This window comes from Candida parapsilosis, contig 005809, assembly GCF_000182765.1.
Source record: "Candida parapsilosis strain CDC317 annotated contig 005809".
Classification (NCBI taxonomy): Eukaryota; Fungi; Ascomycota; class Pichiomycetes; order Serinales; family Debaryomycetaceae; genus Lodderomyces; species Lodderomyces parapsilosis.
The window spans coordinates 1,571,447-1,589,703 of record NW_023503281.1 but is presented as its reverse complement, the minus strand read 5'-3'; the positions used below and the strand labels follow the sequence as shown (position 1 = coordinate 1,589,703).

The 18,257-nt window shown below is 39.8% G+C and overlaps 5 protein-coding genes across 5 annotated transcripts; 3 read left to right on the top strand and 2 right to left on the bottom strand. All coding sequences in view use genetic code 12, as the record gives it.

Moving 5' to 3' along the window:
* Nucleotides 1–6: 6 nt before the first annotated feature.
* Nucleotides 7–1,443, bottom strand: CPAR2_207440 (uncharacterized protein; the record flags this gene model as incomplete). Its single annotated transcript, XM_036809654.1, has 1 exon — nucleotides 7–1,443. One exon carries the CDS (start codon nucleotides 1,441–1,443, stop codon nucleotides 7–9), a length of 1,437 nt encoding a protein of 478 aa, XP_036666270.1.
* A 1,703-nt stretch (nucleotides 1,444–3,146) lies between these two features.
* CPAR2_207430 (uncharacterized protein) lies at nucleotides 3,147–7,910 on the top strand (the record flags this gene model as incomplete). Its single annotated transcript, XM_036809653.1, has 1 exon — nucleotides 3,147–7,910. One exon carries the CDS (start codon nucleotides 3,147–3,149, stop codon nucleotides 7,908–7,910), a length of 4,764 nt encoding a protein of 1,587 aa, XP_036666269.1.
* Nucleotides 7,911–8,829: 919 nt separating this feature from the next.
* Nucleotides 8,830–13,653, top strand: MLT1 (Mlt1p; the record flags this gene model as incomplete). Its single annotated transcript, XM_036809652.1, has 1 exon — nucleotides 8,830–13,653. The coding sequence occupies one exon, from the start codon at nucleotides 8,830–8,832 to the stop codon at nucleotides 13,651–13,653; it is 4,824 nt and encodes a 1,607-aa protein (XP_036666268.1).
* Nucleotides 13,654–13,673: 20 nt separating this feature from the next.
* On the bottom strand, nucleotides 13,674–14,759 carry NTG1 (bifunctional N-glycosylase/AP lyase; the record flags this gene model as incomplete). Its single annotated transcript, XM_036809651.1, has 1 exon — nucleotides 13,674–14,759. The coding sequence occupies one exon, from the start codon at nucleotides 14,757–14,759 to the stop codon at nucleotides 13,674–13,676; it is 1,086 nt and encodes a 361-aa protein (XP_036666267.1).
* A 395-nt stretch (nucleotides 14,760–15,154) lies between these two features.
* On the top strand, nucleotides 15,155–18,244 carry CAT8 (DNA-binding transcription factor; the record flags this gene model as incomplete). The annotated part of the gene is made up of 1 exon (XM_036809650.1): nucleotides 15,155–18,244. The coding sequence occupies one exon, from the start codon at nucleotides 15,155–15,157 to the stop codon at nucleotides 18,242–18,244; it is 3,090 nt and encodes a 1,029-aa protein (XP_036666266.1).
* Nucleotides 18,245–18,257: the final 13 nt, after the last annotated feature.

Sequence of the window (18,257 nt, the reverse complement as noted above, 5' to 3'; positions counted from 1 at the left end):
TGCAGTTTATGCACCCCATCCCTCTTCATATCTCTTTACACATCTTTGGGAACAAAATTGTCGTCGTATAGGAACATTTTTATTCTGTAAGATGTCCCACCACTCCAAAACCTCGGCCATGGGCTCCACGACGATGATATCGCACTCTGAGCAAGTATCTTGAAAATTTCCTTTCCTTAATGCCTCGACAATTAACTTGTGGTGAATTTTGGGAGTGTGTCTCTTCCATAATCTCGTTTCGGAATATGACACGTCATGCTTTGCGATGACGTCAAGACATAATGTTTTCAATGTTGGCAACTCACTAAATTTGGAGGCTAGATACCTTATGGATGATTTGTATTTAGGTACGAAAGTAGTTGCATCTTTACTACTCAATGGCACAGCATCGTCGGGAACAGCGGCAAACGGGTTCGGCCCAGACGTGAAATTCGATAGCTTTTTCAACTGAAGAATTTGATATGGGAAGAATTCAAGCTTATTAGAACTCAAAGACAAGTCAATCAAGTTTACCAATTTCCCTATGAGAGGTGGAATAGATCTTAGCTTATTCCTTCTCAAAGACAAAACTTGTAATTTTGTAAACTTGAACAATGATGGTGGAAGCTGAGTCAATTGGTTCCCAGTGAGGTACAACTGATATGGAAACTCGATAGAAGCCTCCTCACTGAAACTATCAATTATCACCAAATTATTCAAGTCCTTAATTTCATCCGGTACTTCATATAAATTCATCGCTTGCAAATCAATCACTGTTTTCACGTTCTCGAATGCATCCAAAATGATAGCCCTTGCTTTGTTGTAGGCAATGCTTTGTAGTTCTAGTCTTGCATCGTTGTCGTCTTCATCCTGCGTTGACGATGACGGCTCATGCTTTGATTTATCATTGAAACTAACCCTATATCTGTTAAACCTATCAATTCCAAAATCGGGTTCTGAACTGGCTGGTTTTTGAGGTGATGTTTTGATAACGTCCCTATTACCGTCATACTTTTTAGGTGGTGACTTCGGTACTTGAAAACTGGTTGTAGGGTTGGTGGCAAAATCGAACTCAGACATCAATTCACTTTCCAGGTGACGTCCAACCGGGCTGCTTGGTGGTAGCTGGGCACTATCATTTACCATATCCTCGTCAATTAATGTTGGCTCTTCCTCGTATTCGGAACCCGAATCAGAGTATTTGTTCTCAACAGCTACTTTCTTTATGTCATCCTTGTCGTTGAAACTCCTCCCCATTCTTCGCTTCAATGAGGGAGCGACATTCACTTGCAAACTTGGTCTCTCAATGCCATTTGACTCCACGGTCCTTCTTGTATGGTAAATACTACTAGCATTCTCATCAATTACCGACTTTTGCCTCGGGGTCTTGTTCAACACATCAGATTCATTGAACGACGATGATTTGGTGAACGCAAACGGCAATAAAAAATTCTGCTTTTCCATTCGACAAGTTAACTATGTGATGCTTTGCAAAGTTGAATTGACGATAGGCGTGTAATGATAGACAAATATTCCTGGTTGAAAGGTCCCAATTTGGGGAAAATGCGGGGAGTTCAATGTCGTATGACCGTTTATCGGATTACAAAAGTTGGAATGGTCAAAATGAGGGAGAAAAAAGTCAGAGTAAGATCAACAAAAAACATACGCGCTACTTCCTTGCGACACAAAATCGACCACTTTTTATTTTTGGAAGATCCCACATAGAAATCAGTTCGGTTGCAAAGTGGAAAAAACTATATCAGCTGAAGTTATCTGATTGTGTTTCGATTGATCGGTATGCCAAAAAAAGAGCTTTATCTAGTTGTGCGGATTTTTATGAGATGGGATTGTGATATGAACAGGCGTGTGATTAACTAGTCAGGAACGCTTTCATTTTGGAATTATATAAATGCAAAAAAATATCTGGAATTAAATTGTGCCCATTTAGTTATGTCTTGAGAGTCGCTGCAAGAAACTAAAGGCTGCATTATTCTAACCTATATGTAAATAATAAAAATAGTAGAAGATGCGATTTCCGTAACATCTTCTATTACCTTTCCCAACTACTTGGAAAAGTGTTCAGTTACGAACCGAACGAGCGACAGCCATTGGCGGAAAAAAGGCCTGTGAATGATGCTTTGAGAAGGGTCTTTGGTTTGTGGAGGGAGACGAGTTCAAGCTTTGTAAGTACGTACGCATATTCTCCATCACTAATTGAGTAATTGCAAGAACCAGAGATTGGCACTTGCATCATCTAAGTTTCGCAAACGTGTGGCTTTAATATTAATGGATGTGGAAGTTACCACAGATACAGATTATGATAAGAAATTGATGCCGTATATGCGATTGGCAAAAATCGCAGTGTATTGGAACAATGAGTGAAAAGCTTCAAGTAGCACAATTAGTTGCTGCAGAAGCTCTTAAATTGACTACCTTTGACACTTCTTTGCTTTGTGAACGAAGGACCAATGATGGGGTCAGCGAAACATGTGTTAAATGAAGAGTTGCATTTGCTGTGTGGACTCAAACTTCTCTCTATGAAGTTGTCAAAGACCTTTAACGTTCAATATCATCGACCCAGTTCCATTGCGAAAGAAGGTGGTTCTTGTAAGCACTTGAGGAAACCAAAGATGAAGAGAATGACTTTACAATGACTTTAGCTTTTCATGCGAGTGTACTTTCTTGTAAATAATCGCTCATCCAAATTTAGTGTGGCGCGCAATCTCCAATGATTAATCAAAATGTCAAAGATAACGAATTTCATGCCGTACCAAAAGACAATACAAGTTCGACAGGGTTTTGAGAGGTTGTATGTAGAATTGGGCACGGAATGCCAATAAAGTCTTACTGTCATGGAGTAGACAGAATAGATATGAGACGGCGCTCGTAAGAGAAATTCAACACCTGCGTTACAAAACGCAATCCTTCAAGCGGCCCCTTAATCGTCTCAGGTAAATACCATTCAATTCCTCTCAATTTTGTGCAATTTTTTCAAGTTCTCGGCTGGCCGATAACGCGAAGGGCGAAAAAAAAAAAGAATTTAAAAAGATGTGGCTTTTTATATAAGTCTTCAATTTCTTCCCTTGAAGTCGTTCACCAATATAGCTACTCAAACACTTATACAATTACACATAACAACGTACTCTGCACCAAGACTACCGCCAAGAATGAATTTGCTGTGGGGTGGTTCTGGCTCAAAAGGTCAAGTCTCCAGTTTTGAATTTTCTTTTTTTAGCCCCTTCGCTTTACTTCATCATTTCAGAGACTCATTTGCTTCAAAGGCAATCATCAATGAATACGATGTTACCAGCTTGGTATTTTTATCACCATTGTATTCGCCACGTGGAAATGCTTTGAATCCCCTATTCTTGAACTACATCGGAAAGAGTTTGTCTATGATCTTTTCAATCTTTATTGCATTCCAAATTATACAACTTTTTCGTTCCAGAACATTTTCAAACAGATCATCAGTTGGAATTTCGTGGTCGCAATTTGTGCGAGTTGTTTTGGTCGTTACTCAACTCGTTTTGTTGCTTGGCCTCTTTTACCTTGTTGGGAATGATGAAATAATTTACGACATAGTGGCCACATCACTTGCCGCAGTGTTGCATTTAGTCGAATATAAAAAGTCAACAGTAGCAGTCGCTTCACTACTCTTTTTTTGGTTCGTCAAGACATTATTTCAAATTGTCGTGGTGGTTCAGGATACTTTTTCAAAGCACCATATCCTCCTGACCGATTCCACGAGCTTTGCTTTGGAAAGTGCGACGCTTATTACATCCATTTTGATATTGATTCTTGAAGCTGGGTTTTATACACCAGGATTTGAAGTTCAAGACCATGATAATAAAGCTTCCATTTTCTCACTGCTTTCGTTTAGCTTTATACAACCGGTAATTGACAAAGTGTACCTGACAGATGACATCAAGCTTACAGATCTTCCAGAAGTGTCAGATAATCTCACGTGTGATGAGGTGGCCCCTATCTTGAAGCATTATTGGGACTATGAGCAAACACTCAAGTCTCATTTTCTTAGCAAACTTTGGTCTCGGGTAAGAAGAGAGAAATATGTAAATACGCCAGTGTTATTTGGAGCAGTATTCAAAGCATACTATGGCTACTTGCTAACCAATCTTTTGCTAGCATTCGTTGAGACGGTTTTGCAATTTTCACAACCATTTGCGTTGATGAAGTTTCTAGGATTCTTTGATTTGTATCTTTTCAGCGCTGAAGAGGACAGGCCACCCATTATCATTGGCTATTACTGGGCTGTAGTCATGTTTTTGATTGCCGTTGGAAATTTTGTCACTTACAATCAGATGACCATATTGCAGAACAAGTTGGCATTCAGCATAAGAAGCTCTCTTACGACCTTGGTTTTCCAAAAGGCATTGAGTTTTTCACCTGCATCAAGACAAAAAAAACCTACTGGTGATATAATCAACAACATTTCAGTTGCTATTGGTCAAATCAATGGATTGTTTTTGATGTTAGGAGATTATGCTGCTGCACCAATCAAGCTCATTGTGTGCCTCGTTGCATTATACAAATTCTTTAAAGCTGCGTCATTCTTTGGTTTGGGTGCCGCATTGTTGTCGGTACCACTAGTTACATTGGTGAATGCAACTGTGATTACAAGCTACAAACAAATGATGAAGGATAAGGACGATAGGACGACTTTGATTACTGAAATAATCAATCTGGCCAAAAGCATCAAGTTGTATTCGTGGGAAAAACCAATGTTGGAAAGGTTAAGCCATGTTCGAAACAATAGAGAGTTGCGAAACCTCAAACTGATTGGGGTCATTATTGCTCTTGCTCAATTTTTATGGACGTGTGTCCCATTTATTATTAGTTGCGCCTGTTTTGCGGCATTCACATGGTTGTACAGTATCCCCTTGACTCCTGAAATTGTGTTTCCGGCATTGAGTTTGTTTGGATTGTTGATGGAACCAATGATGATCATACCTAATTTGGTGGTGAGCGTGGTGGAAACAAAAGTGTCGTTAGGCAGATTGACCGAGTTATTGACGTTGGAGGAGATTAGTCCAGATCAGAATGGGAAAATCAAAAGAGAGCTTGTGCCAAAGGGTGAGTACTCGGTTAAGATTGAAAAGGCCAATTTTGTGTGGAACGTTAATGAGCCAGACCAATCCTATAAAGATGAAGAAGACGAGGTTGAAGGACAGAGCTCGAACAATGTGGCATTAAAAGATATCAACTTTCTCGCAAAGAGGGGAAAATTGACTTGTGTTGTGGGGAAAGTTGGGAGTGGAAAGTCCACTTTACTAAACGCCATTCTTGGGGACATTCCTATTCGAGGAGGTAACTATGAAGACCATGAGACCGACTCGCAACCAAAAGTTGAAGTATACGGATCTGTTGCTTACTGCCCGCAATCACCATGGATTTTGAATGGAACAGTGAAGGAAAACATATTGTTTGGCCACAAGTACGATTCTGAATTTTACAGGAAAACTATACTTGCATGTGAATTAGTATCCGATTTCAAGACGTTACCCGACGGTGACAAAACTAATGTGGGAGAAAAAGGGATATCATTGAGTGGTGGTCAAAAAGCTCGTATTTCATTAGCAAGGGCTGTGTATGCGAGAGCAGATATTTACCTTTTAGATGATGTCTTATCTGCGGTTGATGCTCATGTCGGTAAGGCATTGATCAAGCAGGTTCTTGCCAGTGATGGTATTATTGGAAACCGCACCAAGATTTTGGCAACCAACTCGGTTCCTGTTTTACATGAAGCGAACGATATATATCTCTTGTCTGGTGGCGCTGTAATAGAACATGGCAACTACGACGATGTTATGGGGAGGAATGGTGATTTGGCAAATTTGATCAACGAATTTGGCAGACAAACATCGAATAACCTGAGGGAGAACACTCCTGATAAAGAGCAACAGGAAAAGCACTTGAAGGAGCTTGAAGATGCGGAAATTGCTAAAACTACTCGTGAAACTATTGAAGAGGAACTTACCCATGATGCTTTGCGTCGCGCGAGTATTGTCTCCTTCGACCACGTGTATGCTGAGGATGATGACGAAGAGCATTATGATAATGCGAAGAATCGGAAAACCGAAGTACAGGAAGAAGACAAAGAAAAAGGTGCTGTTCCATTGAAGACGTTTGCTCGGTACATCAAAGAATGTAATGTTGGTTACTTTTCGATATTTCTATTGTCAACTATTGGAGTTATGCTTCTCAATGTTGTGGAGACTTACATCTTGAAGGATTGGTCTAATATCAACAAGGAACAAAATTCCACGGTTAGGCCAGGATTTTATTTGGGATTATACTTTGGGGTAGGCGCTTTGGGAGGCGCACTAACTTACTTTGGTTTATTTATTTTCTGGTCATTCTGTATCATCCGTGCCGCTGGATATTTCCATGATGCGATGGCGAAATCAATTTTACGTTCGCCAATGTCTTTTTATGATACTACTCCAGTGGGAAGGATTTTGAACAGATTCACGCAGGATATTTCCAACTTAGATATGATGCTACCGTTTACGTTGATTAGTTTCCTTCAGTTGATTGTTCAAGCACTTATTACATTCACTGTTGTGATTGCGTCCTTGCCTCGAATGATTGTTGTTATTATAGTTTTGGGGGTTATTTACAATTACTATAGGGCAAGGTTCATCCCGACCTCCAGAGAGTTAAAGCGTTTGCAATCTGTCGTCAACTCACCCGTATTGTCAGTCATTCAGGAATCGCTTAATGGGGTTGAAACTATAACAGCTTTTCACCAAAAGGATAGGTTCATTCACAAGTGCAAGAAGTTTATTGATGAACGAACCTTAGTCAATATAGTAAATGTTGATATCATGCGATGGTTATCGATGAGATTGCAGTCAATCTCTGCCGCAACCTTATTAGCGGCATCTGTGTTGTCAGTGTACTCTTTAACTGGAAGCAATCCTTTGGTCCCGGCAATGGTTGGTTTTGTATTGACGTACGTCATCACGGTCCCTTCGATCTTGACAAGTTTGATAAATTCGTGGAGCTCAGTTCAAGCTAGTGGTGTGGCATTAGAAAGAATCATCGAGTATTGCGATTTGCCTTCGGAAGCACCGTTGATAGTTGAGGATAAGAGACCAGATGACAATTGGCCTGCACACGGTGTTGTAAAGTTTAACAACTACAGCACTAGGTATAGAGAGAATTTGGATCCAGTATTGAAGAATATTGTTTTTACAGTCGAATCTCGTCAGAAAGTTGGTATTGTTGGAAGAACAGGCGCTGGCAAATCATCGTTGACATTAGCGTTGTTTAGAATTATCGAGGCTACTGGCGGTTATATTGAGATTGATGGGATCAACATTGGCGAGATTGGATTATACGATCTCAGACATCATTTAACTATCATTCCACAAGATGCTCATACATTTAGAGCATCAGTTAGAGAAAATTTGGATCCATTTGGAGAATACACCGATGAGAAATTGTGGAATGCCTTGGCGTTGGCTCATTTGAAAGAGCATGTTGAAAAAATGGAATCAGATCCTACCGAAGAAGAAAAGAGCCAGAGTAAGAATCCAGATGAGTTACCCAAAAAACGTGGCTTGGATGCACGAATCGACAATGGAGGCTCAAATTTGTCCGCAGGACAGAAGCAACTCTTGTGTTTGGTGAGGGCTTTATTGAATGAGACGAGCAAGATTTTGGTTTTGGATGAAGCCACTGCTGCTGTTGACTTCCAAACCGACAAGATTATTCAGGAAACCATTAGAGAACAATTCAAAGACAAAACGATTATAACCATTGCTCACAGAATCGACACCATCATGGACAGTGACAAAATTTTGGTATTGGATCAAGGAAAAGTTGCTGAATTTGATGCACCACAAACTTTGTTGAAGGATGAAAACAGTATTTTCTACTCACTTTCAAAACAAGGTGGGTACATTTGAATTGACTGTTCATTAATATCGCGATTGTTGATTAGACATCGTTCACCTTCCTGTCTTGTGTAGATATCTTTTCTTATTTTCAAATCCACTTTTTTTGACGGTTGTCGCCAAAATGTATCTACTCTTTCCTGTAACACTGCATTCCACACAAATGTCACGCCACAGCATTTAACTAACGCATAGGAAACTCCACAACATGCTCATATCCACTACACAACTCCACATACTTTGAGCACGACATTGGCACAAATATTAGTGGTAGAACGATATTAGGTTGATATTGATAATTAAAGCAAAATCGTTTGTAACGTTCGGGCAATGACTAAATACAAGTGGGCGCAAATTCATCCGAATCTGGAAGTATTACCGGGTTAATGCATGCCCTTTGAAATCTGAGTCAGAATTCTCATGACACAAAAGAACACATTCATTTGTTCCGCGCTGAGGTGTGGCATCAAAACTAAAGTAATCGTTTCGGAAAGTGTCTCTGAAGGGACAAAGTGTTTGTGGGCCCTGTTCAGTTGGGGGACAAGTAATGCGACAGACTCTGTTACGCCATGAATAGTCTAAGAGAACGATGGTTATTGCATTCAATCAAAATTCCGAGTATGTTTATGGGTTTTGACATAGTAAGATAGGCTTTAAATCTAAAACGAGAGGATATAGCCAAGTGTCACAAACTAACAGTTGCGTGTTTTAACCGCGTAGCTTTGTTTTTGTTTACATCCATGAAAACATTACTCATACGCAATAGTCAATGCATCGCCTGGCTCTTGTGGTGAATGAAATTTTACACAAAAACAATGTCTATCAAAAAATTTAAAATTAATGCTTTGCAATAACTAATAAAAGGTTGCATGTTTTCCTTCCTGACCATTCCATTTCAAAGTTTCATATCTTTTCAACAATAAACCTGATAATGAACGAATTATTATTGGATCCAAACACAGAGTTGTTATTGAACTACTCCTCATCTGAATTATCGCTATTCAGCCCGTCATCACTATTACATAATTTCAATTTCTTGAAATATAGCAAACAGGGCCCCATCCACTTACAGTCAAACACCCACAATTTCACTATACCCCAGCCATTATTTTCCAAGCGAAATAATGCTTTGAACCCAGAGTTTGTCTATTTTATTGGCCTGATCGTGTCGTTGTTTTTCGGGGTCTTTTTGGCCTTAAGGCTATTGAAATTGTTGATCAAATTGAGAAAACAATCCTTCATAAATGCATCAAGACCCGCACTTCAAACCTTTAAAGTACTATCAATATTCGCTCAGAGTGTGATTTTAGTCCTACTTTGGAGTTTGACAAGATTGCAGGTATTCTATGCGTTAATTACAACCACTTTAATAGCTCTTGGTGTTGTTATCGTCGAGTTCAGAACGTCACCAATTCCTGTTGCCGAGTCATTATTGTTTTGGATTGTCAACACTGCTTATTTATTTGCCGCGTTTGTACAAGATTCGGTTTCAAAACATAAAGTGTTTGGTTTGAATGGTCCCTCATTCATTTTGGAAGTCTTGTTGGTGGTCAACAGTTTGTCTATATTTATTTTGGAAGTTGGATACTACAAACCGGGCTTTGAAGATTCCCACTTACCATTTATGGACAAGGTGAATTTGTTCTCCTACATCACGTTTTACTATTTACAGCCTTTGATTGATCAAATATATAAAACAGATGATGTTAAGTTTGAGGATTTGCCTGATATACTAGGCGACCTTTCGTGCGATGAAACAAAACCAAGGGTCATGAAATATTGGGAAATACAAAAGGAGAAAGCGAAAGGAAAACCTAGCTGGGTAACAAAGATTTGGGCCATCATCAAAAGAAAGAAAGTCGAGAACAAACCAAATTTATTCACTGCTATATTTCGTGCTTTTGCAACCGAATTTTACAAGAATTTTACACTTATGTTCATTCAAACTGCTTTGGTATTTGCGCAACCTTTTGTTTTGAGAAAGTTTATTCAGTTTTTTACTGCGTATTTTTATAATCATGACAAACCACCAATTATCATTGGGTATTTTTGGGCATCCTTGATGTTTTCAATTTCCTGTGCCAATTTCATCACATTCAACCAAGCATTTAATTTACAGTTTAACATTGGATGTGGTATTCAGTCCTCTTTGACAACAATCATTTATGAGAAAGCGTTGCGGTTGTCTCCGCAATCACGCAAAAACAAACCTACGGGGGATATCATCAATCACATTACTATGGACATTGACATTATTTTTTGGTTTTGTTGGAGTCTTGGTGACTTTATCTCAGCCCCATTGAAATTGATCGTTTGTTTGTTCTCCTTGTACCAGTTGTTCCGTAATGCCACTTGGGCTGGTGTTTTCACAGCAGCGGTTGTTACACCTTTGGCTACATACGTTAATGCTTCAATGTCAAAGAATTATATCCAATTAATGAAAGACAAGGATGACAGAACTAGTTTGATAACAGAAATTTTGAATTCGGCAAAAAGTATCAAATTTTATTCTTGGGAGAAACCAATGTTGAAGCGTTTGGGTCATGTTAGAAACGACAGAGAATTGACAAACATCAAAAAGATTGGTGTAGTTAGCGCTTTGGCACAATTCCTATGGTCATGCATTCCATTCTTTATCAGTTGTGCCACTTATGCGGCATATTCGTATTTTTACAAAGTTCCATTGACTCCGGATATTGTTTTCCCAGCATTGGCATTGTTTGATTTATTGTCGGAGCCGATGTTGTTGATTCCGAATTTCATTGTCGATGTTATTGAAGTCTCGACATCATTGTCACGTATTGGTGAATTACTTTGTTTGGATGAATTGGCCGATGATCAACAGGGACACGTGAAAAGAGATTTGAATGCAAAAGACAATACTGAAGACTCAGTTGTCGTCAAGAATGCTACTTTCATATGGAATGCAAACTCTGATGATACCCAGGGGTACAGGGATGAAGAAAGTGAAATGCAAGAAACCACCGCGTCAAACACCGCCTTGAAGGATATCAACTTCGTTGCTAAAAAGGGAAAACTTACATGCGTTGTAGGAAAAGTTGGTAGTGGGAAGTCCTCCTTGATAAAGGCTATTTTAGGAGACATTCCCATTCAGATCCCTAAATTTTCTGATGCCAGCACGACTCTATCTCCAAGTGTTGAAACTTTTGGATCGATTGCTTATTGCCCTCAGAACCCCTGGATCTTGAACGGGACAGTGAAGGAAAACATATTGTTTGGCCACAAGTACGATTCTGAATTTTACAGGAAAACTATACTTGCATGTGAATTAGTATCCGATTTCAAAAACTTGCCAGATGGGGATCAAACAGTCGTTGGGGAAAAAGGTATATCATTGAGTGGTGGTCAAAAAGCTCGTATTTCATTAGCAAGGGCTGTGTATGCAAGAGCAGATATCTATCTTTTAGATGATGTCTTATCTGCGGTTGATGCTCATGTCGGTAAGGCATTGATCAAACAGGTTTTGTCGGACACCGGTATCATTGGAAATCGTACCAAGATTTTGGCAACAAACTCAGTGCCGGTGTTACACGAAGCAAACGATATTTATCTTTTAGCGAATGGCTCCATAGTTGAGCATGGTAATTACGATACCGTCATGAAAAGCAAAGGTGAGTTGGCACTATTGATCAAAGAGTATGGAAGAAAAAAAGAAGGTAAAGATGAAGACAGTGATTCGGAACCCGTACAGGAGGAACGTGGAGATGGGTCCCCGGCAGTAGATGCCAAGGATTCACTTCAAACGGAGGATTTAGTGGATGAGATTGTTGATTACGTGGGCGAGGAGAATAGAGGGATTGTTCAACAAGCAGTGTTACGACGTGCTTCCTTGGTGTCTTACAATCATTCGTATGATAAAGATGAAGAAGAGCAGGATGGAGTTTTTAGGAAGACTGGTCACACTGAAGAAGAATCCAGAAAAGGTACCGTCCCTTGGGAAATTTTCAAGCAATACATTGTCGCCTGTGATTATAAATACTTTTCGGTGTATGTTGTCGGTACATTGCTCACTTTGTTGATCACTGTTGGTGAAAAGTACTTATTGAGTTACTGGTCAGGACTAAACAAAGAGGAGAATAGAACCGTCAATCCTACGTTTTTCTTGGGTCTTTATGCAGCATTTGGTGTCCTCTCTGGATTGTTGACATACTTGACTGCGCTAGTTATTTGGGGTTACTGTATTGTTAAAGGAGCAGCCTATTTTCACAACAAGATGGCTAACTCAGTTTTGCATTCGCCAATGTCCTTTTTCGACACAACTCCGGTAGGTAGAATTTTGAACAGATTTACTGAAGATATTGGTAAAATTGACATGCACTTCCCTTGGATGTTGATCGGTTTTATCACCACTGTGCTTAATGGATTGGTCACTTTTGGAGTGATTTTTTATTCCCTTCCAGCAATGTTTTTTATCATCGCTGGTTTGTTGTTTGTGTACAATTATTTCAGAGTCAGGTTTATTCCAACCGCGAGAGAATTGAAGAGATTGGAATCCGTTGCAAAGTCTCCTGTTTTAGCCACTATTCAAGAGTCCATCAACGGTGTTGAAACAATTAAAGCTTTTCTTCAGCGTGATAGATTTGTTCACAAAAGCAAAAAGTTTATCGACGACAAAGCATTAATTGGGGTTGTTATTCAGAACTGTAATAGATGGCTATCAATGAGATTGCAATCCATCTCATCTAGTATTATGTTTTGTACAGCATTGTTGGCAGTTGTGACTTTAGGGGGCAAACATCCAATATTACCAAGCATTCTCGGATTTGTTATGACGTATTCATTGACAATTACTTATATTTTAAATTCAGTGGTTAGATATTGGGCTGATATGCAATCTGGTGGTGTTGCTATAGAGAGAATAATCGAATACTGTGACTTGCCTTCTGAAGCGCCTATGATTGTGGAGGGAAAGAGACCAGATAAGTCATGGCCAGCACATGGTGTCGTTAACTTCAAAAAGTATAGCACTACATACAGAGCCCATTTGGATCCAGTGTTGCGTGAAATTGAATTGACGATCGCTTCGAAGGAGAAAGTTGGTATTGTTGGAAGAACAGGCGCTGGCAAATCATCGTTGACATTAGCGTTGTTTAGAATTATCGAGGCTACTGGCGGTTATATTGAGATTGATGGAATCAACATTGGCGAGATTGGATTATACGATCTCAGACATCATTTAACTATCATTCCACAAGAAGCTCATACATTTAGAGCATCAGTTAGAGAAAATTTGGATCCATTCGGAGAATACACCGATGAGAAATTGTGGAATGCCTTGGCGTTGGCTCATTTGAAAGAGCATGTTGAAAAAATGGAATCAGATCCGACTGAAGCGGAGAAGGAAGCTAGCAAGAATCCAGATGAGTTACCCAAAAAACGTGGCTTGGATGCTGATATTGAAGAAGGTGGTTCTAATTTGTCTGCAGGACAGAAGCAACTCTTGTGTTTGGCGAGGGCTTTATTGAATGAGACGAGCAAGATTTTGGTTTTGGATGAAGCCACTGCTGCTGTTGACTTCCAAACCGACAAGATTATTCAGGAAACCATTAGAGAACAATTCAAAGACAAAACGATTATAACCATTGCTCACAGAATCGACACCATCATGGACAGTGACAAAATTTTGGTATTGGATCAAGGAAAAGTTGCTGAATTCGACACGCCAGAGAATTTGCTCAAAAATAAAGGTAGTATATTCTACTCGCTTTCAAAAGAAGGTGGATATATAGACTAGATTTTAGAATACGTTTTTATTTATAAATATTGGTTAATTAGAGTTGTTAAATCGGCTCTTTGTTTCATCAACTTTGCTTTTCGCTCCTCTGTGACAGGTCCACGTAATAAGTTCTTGTTCGCTGCCGAACAAAGTCCTTTTCTTCCAAGAGCACAAATGTCACAATTACTGGCCCTTGGCACACAGACAACCTGTCCAAACCCAACGATTAAGGGATTTATATCACTCCAGTACTTTTTTGGAATCCAGCTCTCCAACTCCAATCGACATTTCTCAGGAGTTGTTGCCTTTTTTGACACCCAGCCCCATAGCAATGCTAGTCGATGTAAGTGCACATCAACTCCTATTCCACTATTGATGCCCCAACCCGCTTGTAATAGGAGGTATCCCATTTTGGGACCGACTCCAGGTAGTTTAACAATTTCTTCAATAGTTTTGGGTATATCTCCATCAAACTCAGATTTCAAAATTTGACACGTCTTTGCAATGTATTGAGCTTTTCGATTATGGAATCCAACTTTGCATATATAGGAATCGATTTCTGGTGGTGATAGTTGCGACATCGCTTCAAGACAGAACCCTTGAGCATGTTTGTTTCCGAGTCCAGTATTCAAATTGACCATCGCGTCGTAATTTACCTCGTCTTTTGTCTGCGAGCTTAGCATAAGTGAGATCAATAATTGAAATCGGTATCTTTTTGGATCACTTAGTTTCAAGCCAGGAGTTATTGTATTGGGCATGCTTTCGCAGCCTTGACCATCCACGGGAGCATGAAATTTGGATCTCATTTCGACAATCTCATTATAGATTGTTGTCCACGCCGGGGGACCCGCATTAATATCCTCTGGATCAGCTTTGGGAAAGACGTTTGGCGGGAGTTCGTATTCAAATTCAACCTTGACTCGTGCAGAATGATCGTTATTGTCAATTTCTGGGACCGAATCATCAATGGCACGGTAAGCACTCTCTTTTCTTGTCATTTCATCACCTTTTACTCTGGTTGAACCAGTTATTTTTGTGACGTTCGGCTCACCAGGGGCGCCCACAAGCTTTTTTTTTTTAGTCAATGCATTGAAACTTGGTGAAAGTACCCTTTTGCTAGGCATAGTGTTGGTAGAAATGTTCCACTTTTCAGCTCTTCATCCCCCTCAGCCCACGTGAAAGGAGCTGGGAGTTACTTTAATTCTTTTTTTTGGTTGTCAGCCCAACTGCTTATTACCCAAAACCCCCACAATCAAATAAATTTGACTTCGCTAGAGCTATTGTAGTTATTGTTTTGCAATCCAATGTGAATGTGGAAAAACTTTACCCTTTTTTTTTTCCTTTCCTCCGTTAATTTTTCCCCCGGAACAGGCGCGTTGTCTTTTTCCCACAAAAGTTAGTCATAAGATATTTGGTTTATGAACCCTGGAGTCACCTCATACACACATACATACACATACCCACGGCAGCATTCGGTTGTGACTCCACTGACTAGGTTGCCTATATCCACGCCAACAAAATGTCGACACCATTCGTGAAGCAAGAATATCATCAACCACAACAAGTGTTAGAGTTACCTTCTATATCACCTAATGGTGGAGATCTAGCAGACAAAAAACAAAAGCCATCTAAAAAGGGTGAACGAACCAATCTAAAAACAATCAGGGCTCCTGGATCGCGATCGGACCGTGTAGCACAAGCTTGTGATCGATGTCGAGCTAAAAAGACTAAATGTGATGGTGGGGATCCCTGCTCAACTTGTTCGGCTGTGGGGTTGAAATGTATAGTTTCTGACAAATTGAGCAGAAAAGCATTTCCCAAGGGATACACAGAAACATTAGAAGAAAGAGTCAGACATCTTGAAGCAGAAATCAAAAAGTTGGTTGGAATTTTAGACATGCGAGATGAACAACTTGAGTTGTTAGGAGGTGCTAAGAACAATTCAGGTTTGAATGAATCCAAGTCCGGAACCGGATTGAATCACGACCACAAGATCACCACTTCAAATTTAAACTTGCTAGAGCAAGAGAATGGAATGCATCTTCACCTGCACGATGCCAATGGCTGCTCTTGTGGCTGTGACCATGCTCATGCAGTTCATGAACGGCCAGTGTCAGTTGCGGGGTCATTGTACGAAGCACCGCCGATTTCCGTGGCGAGTTCTGTCAAGCTCAGTGACGATGAAGATTTTGATACGAATAGTTTGTTAAGTTTAGATGAAGTGCCAACCACACCAGTTTCACGAGGGAGACTGCATTTTGCATCAAACTCAACGAACCGTGATGCAACTCCAGCACCTGGGGCGTTTGCTGCAGCCACTGCAATAGCTCAGATGCATAAAAAAAAGTTGTATGAGCAACAACAACAACAACAACAACAACAACAACAACAACAACAAGAGATACAGAGTGAGACAAGTAAGCAAAGAATGTTGACTTCACTAGTTGCCACATCTTTACCGAGAAGCACTGAAGAAACACTCTGTGTACCAACACTCTTGGCAAGAATCTGTCAGGCATATGGCTATGATTCAAAGCCAGCCATCTTGACTGCGAATACTTTGGCGACGTTGAAGGATAATACGGCACATAAGTCGCCATTTGGACAGGAGATTCATGATCGTTTATTTAGCCTTTTGATGAGCCGTGATGATGTTATGAAATTAAACCACGAAGAGGCGATCACGTTTTTGCGTGATATAGTTCATTTCCCCGTTTCCCGGTTGGATATCGACCAGTTGATGACTGTATATTTTCAGCGATGGGGTAACGTCATGCCAATTTTAAATAAATCTACGTTTCTAAAGACGTACGTGAAAGTCATGCAAATTGTCGAAGCTGGTTCATTTTCAGTAGAAGAAGATGGGGAATTTTCTGAACTGATCGAGAAAGCCGGTGCTTTGATGGTGTTGTTGTTAGGTATGGGACTTCTTTCAAGTAAGAACGTTTATCTCAAGCAAGACACTGCTCAAAGCTATATATTCTTGATGAAGCATTATGACATGTTAATACATGAATTCGTCAAGCCCAATTGTTTGATTACAAAGCATTGTTCTATACAATCGTTACAAATTTTGTCCTTAGCACTACAATACTGTTTGGCGATCGGGGATATTTCTACGTGTTATGACTTGAGGGGTAGAGTGATTAGCATGGCACAACAGTTGAGGTTGCACAGATGTCCTGCAGCTATTTTAGGCTTGGACGTGAATGGGAAAAACAGTTTAAATTCACAAAACTTCATGCAAGGTGAGAGACGTATCTTGTTCTGGTGTATTTATTGTCTTGATACTTATTGCTCCTTGAATTTGGGTGTCCCACGATTGATGAAAGATTATGAAATCGAATGTGCGATGCCATTTTCTGGTAAAGGGAATGAAGGCGATCTGGAAAATAGTGAGGAGGAGGAAGATAATGTCAATATATTGATTGTCAATAACACTGAATTAACCATTGTCGGTAAAGTTTCCAAAATGGCATTGAGTGTTATGTTGTTCTGTAAAGTTTTGGCTAGCATTTTGGATTCAATCTATTCGCGATTTGACAATGGCGAAGATGCCTATAGAAAAGCATTGCAGAAGGACAGATTGTTGGATTGCTGGCGTCGAGAATTACCAGCTGATTTGAAATTTGATGTTGATGTTAGTGGGTTGTCATTGTCGAACATTGAAACAAAGTATTACCAAGGAAGCGTATGGGAAAATTGCAATACACAACAATTGACGCTCATATATTTGTATTATCATGCTAAGATTTTGATATACTTGCCAATCATTTCCAAGTATGGTAACCATCATAACGTTGGTTTGTCGCAAAAGGATCAATTGAATAAAGGAGAAGGTGATACCACCACCGTTGTATCCACTATGAGTTTGATACAACAATCATCAAGTCAGATTTTGCAGGTCATGAAGTCATCAGCGACGTCTTATAGCTCATCAGTGTTGCCAATCCCGATAAATATGGCAAGAGAGCAAGCTTTGCTTACAATGTTGGTTGCCAAGGGGACTTTAGATTATATAAAAGGAGGTCCGTTATATAATAATCTGAGACAACTTTTGCTAGACTCGGTTGCTAGAATTGCAAATGATGCAAAATATGATACCCCAGATTGCTTGAATAAAAATTCTGTGAAATTGTTGGAGCTTTCAATTATGAGTATTCTTGGAATCAGTTTGAATAAATTCACGGACAACTTAAAGAAGAAAACTTTTTCAATTCCCATTCAAAAGACTGCTGTCGAGAGAGAGCCCAAGTTTGCTACAGGAAAGCCTTGCACTCCGATTGTATCTAGTTTGAAGCAGCAACAGCAACAGCAACAAAACGTTGAGTTTGCATACGGTGACTTAAAGTCCAAGTTGGGTGCTGAAGGAACTACCAACTCGCTAGCAAGTCAAGACGCTGACCTATATGGCAATCTTGATGACCTCGAATCGCTTTTAAAATTTGATCCATTCAGCATCAATGTTCATGATGCCATGCATATCAATGAGTTTGTTACGGATGGATCATTGGGATTTGGCCCTTTCTTGGAGTTATCCAACACTGGTAATGTTGATCAAGACAGCCATCGGATGTTTGATAACTATCACAATTACCCTCCACAATAGCGGAGCAACCTCC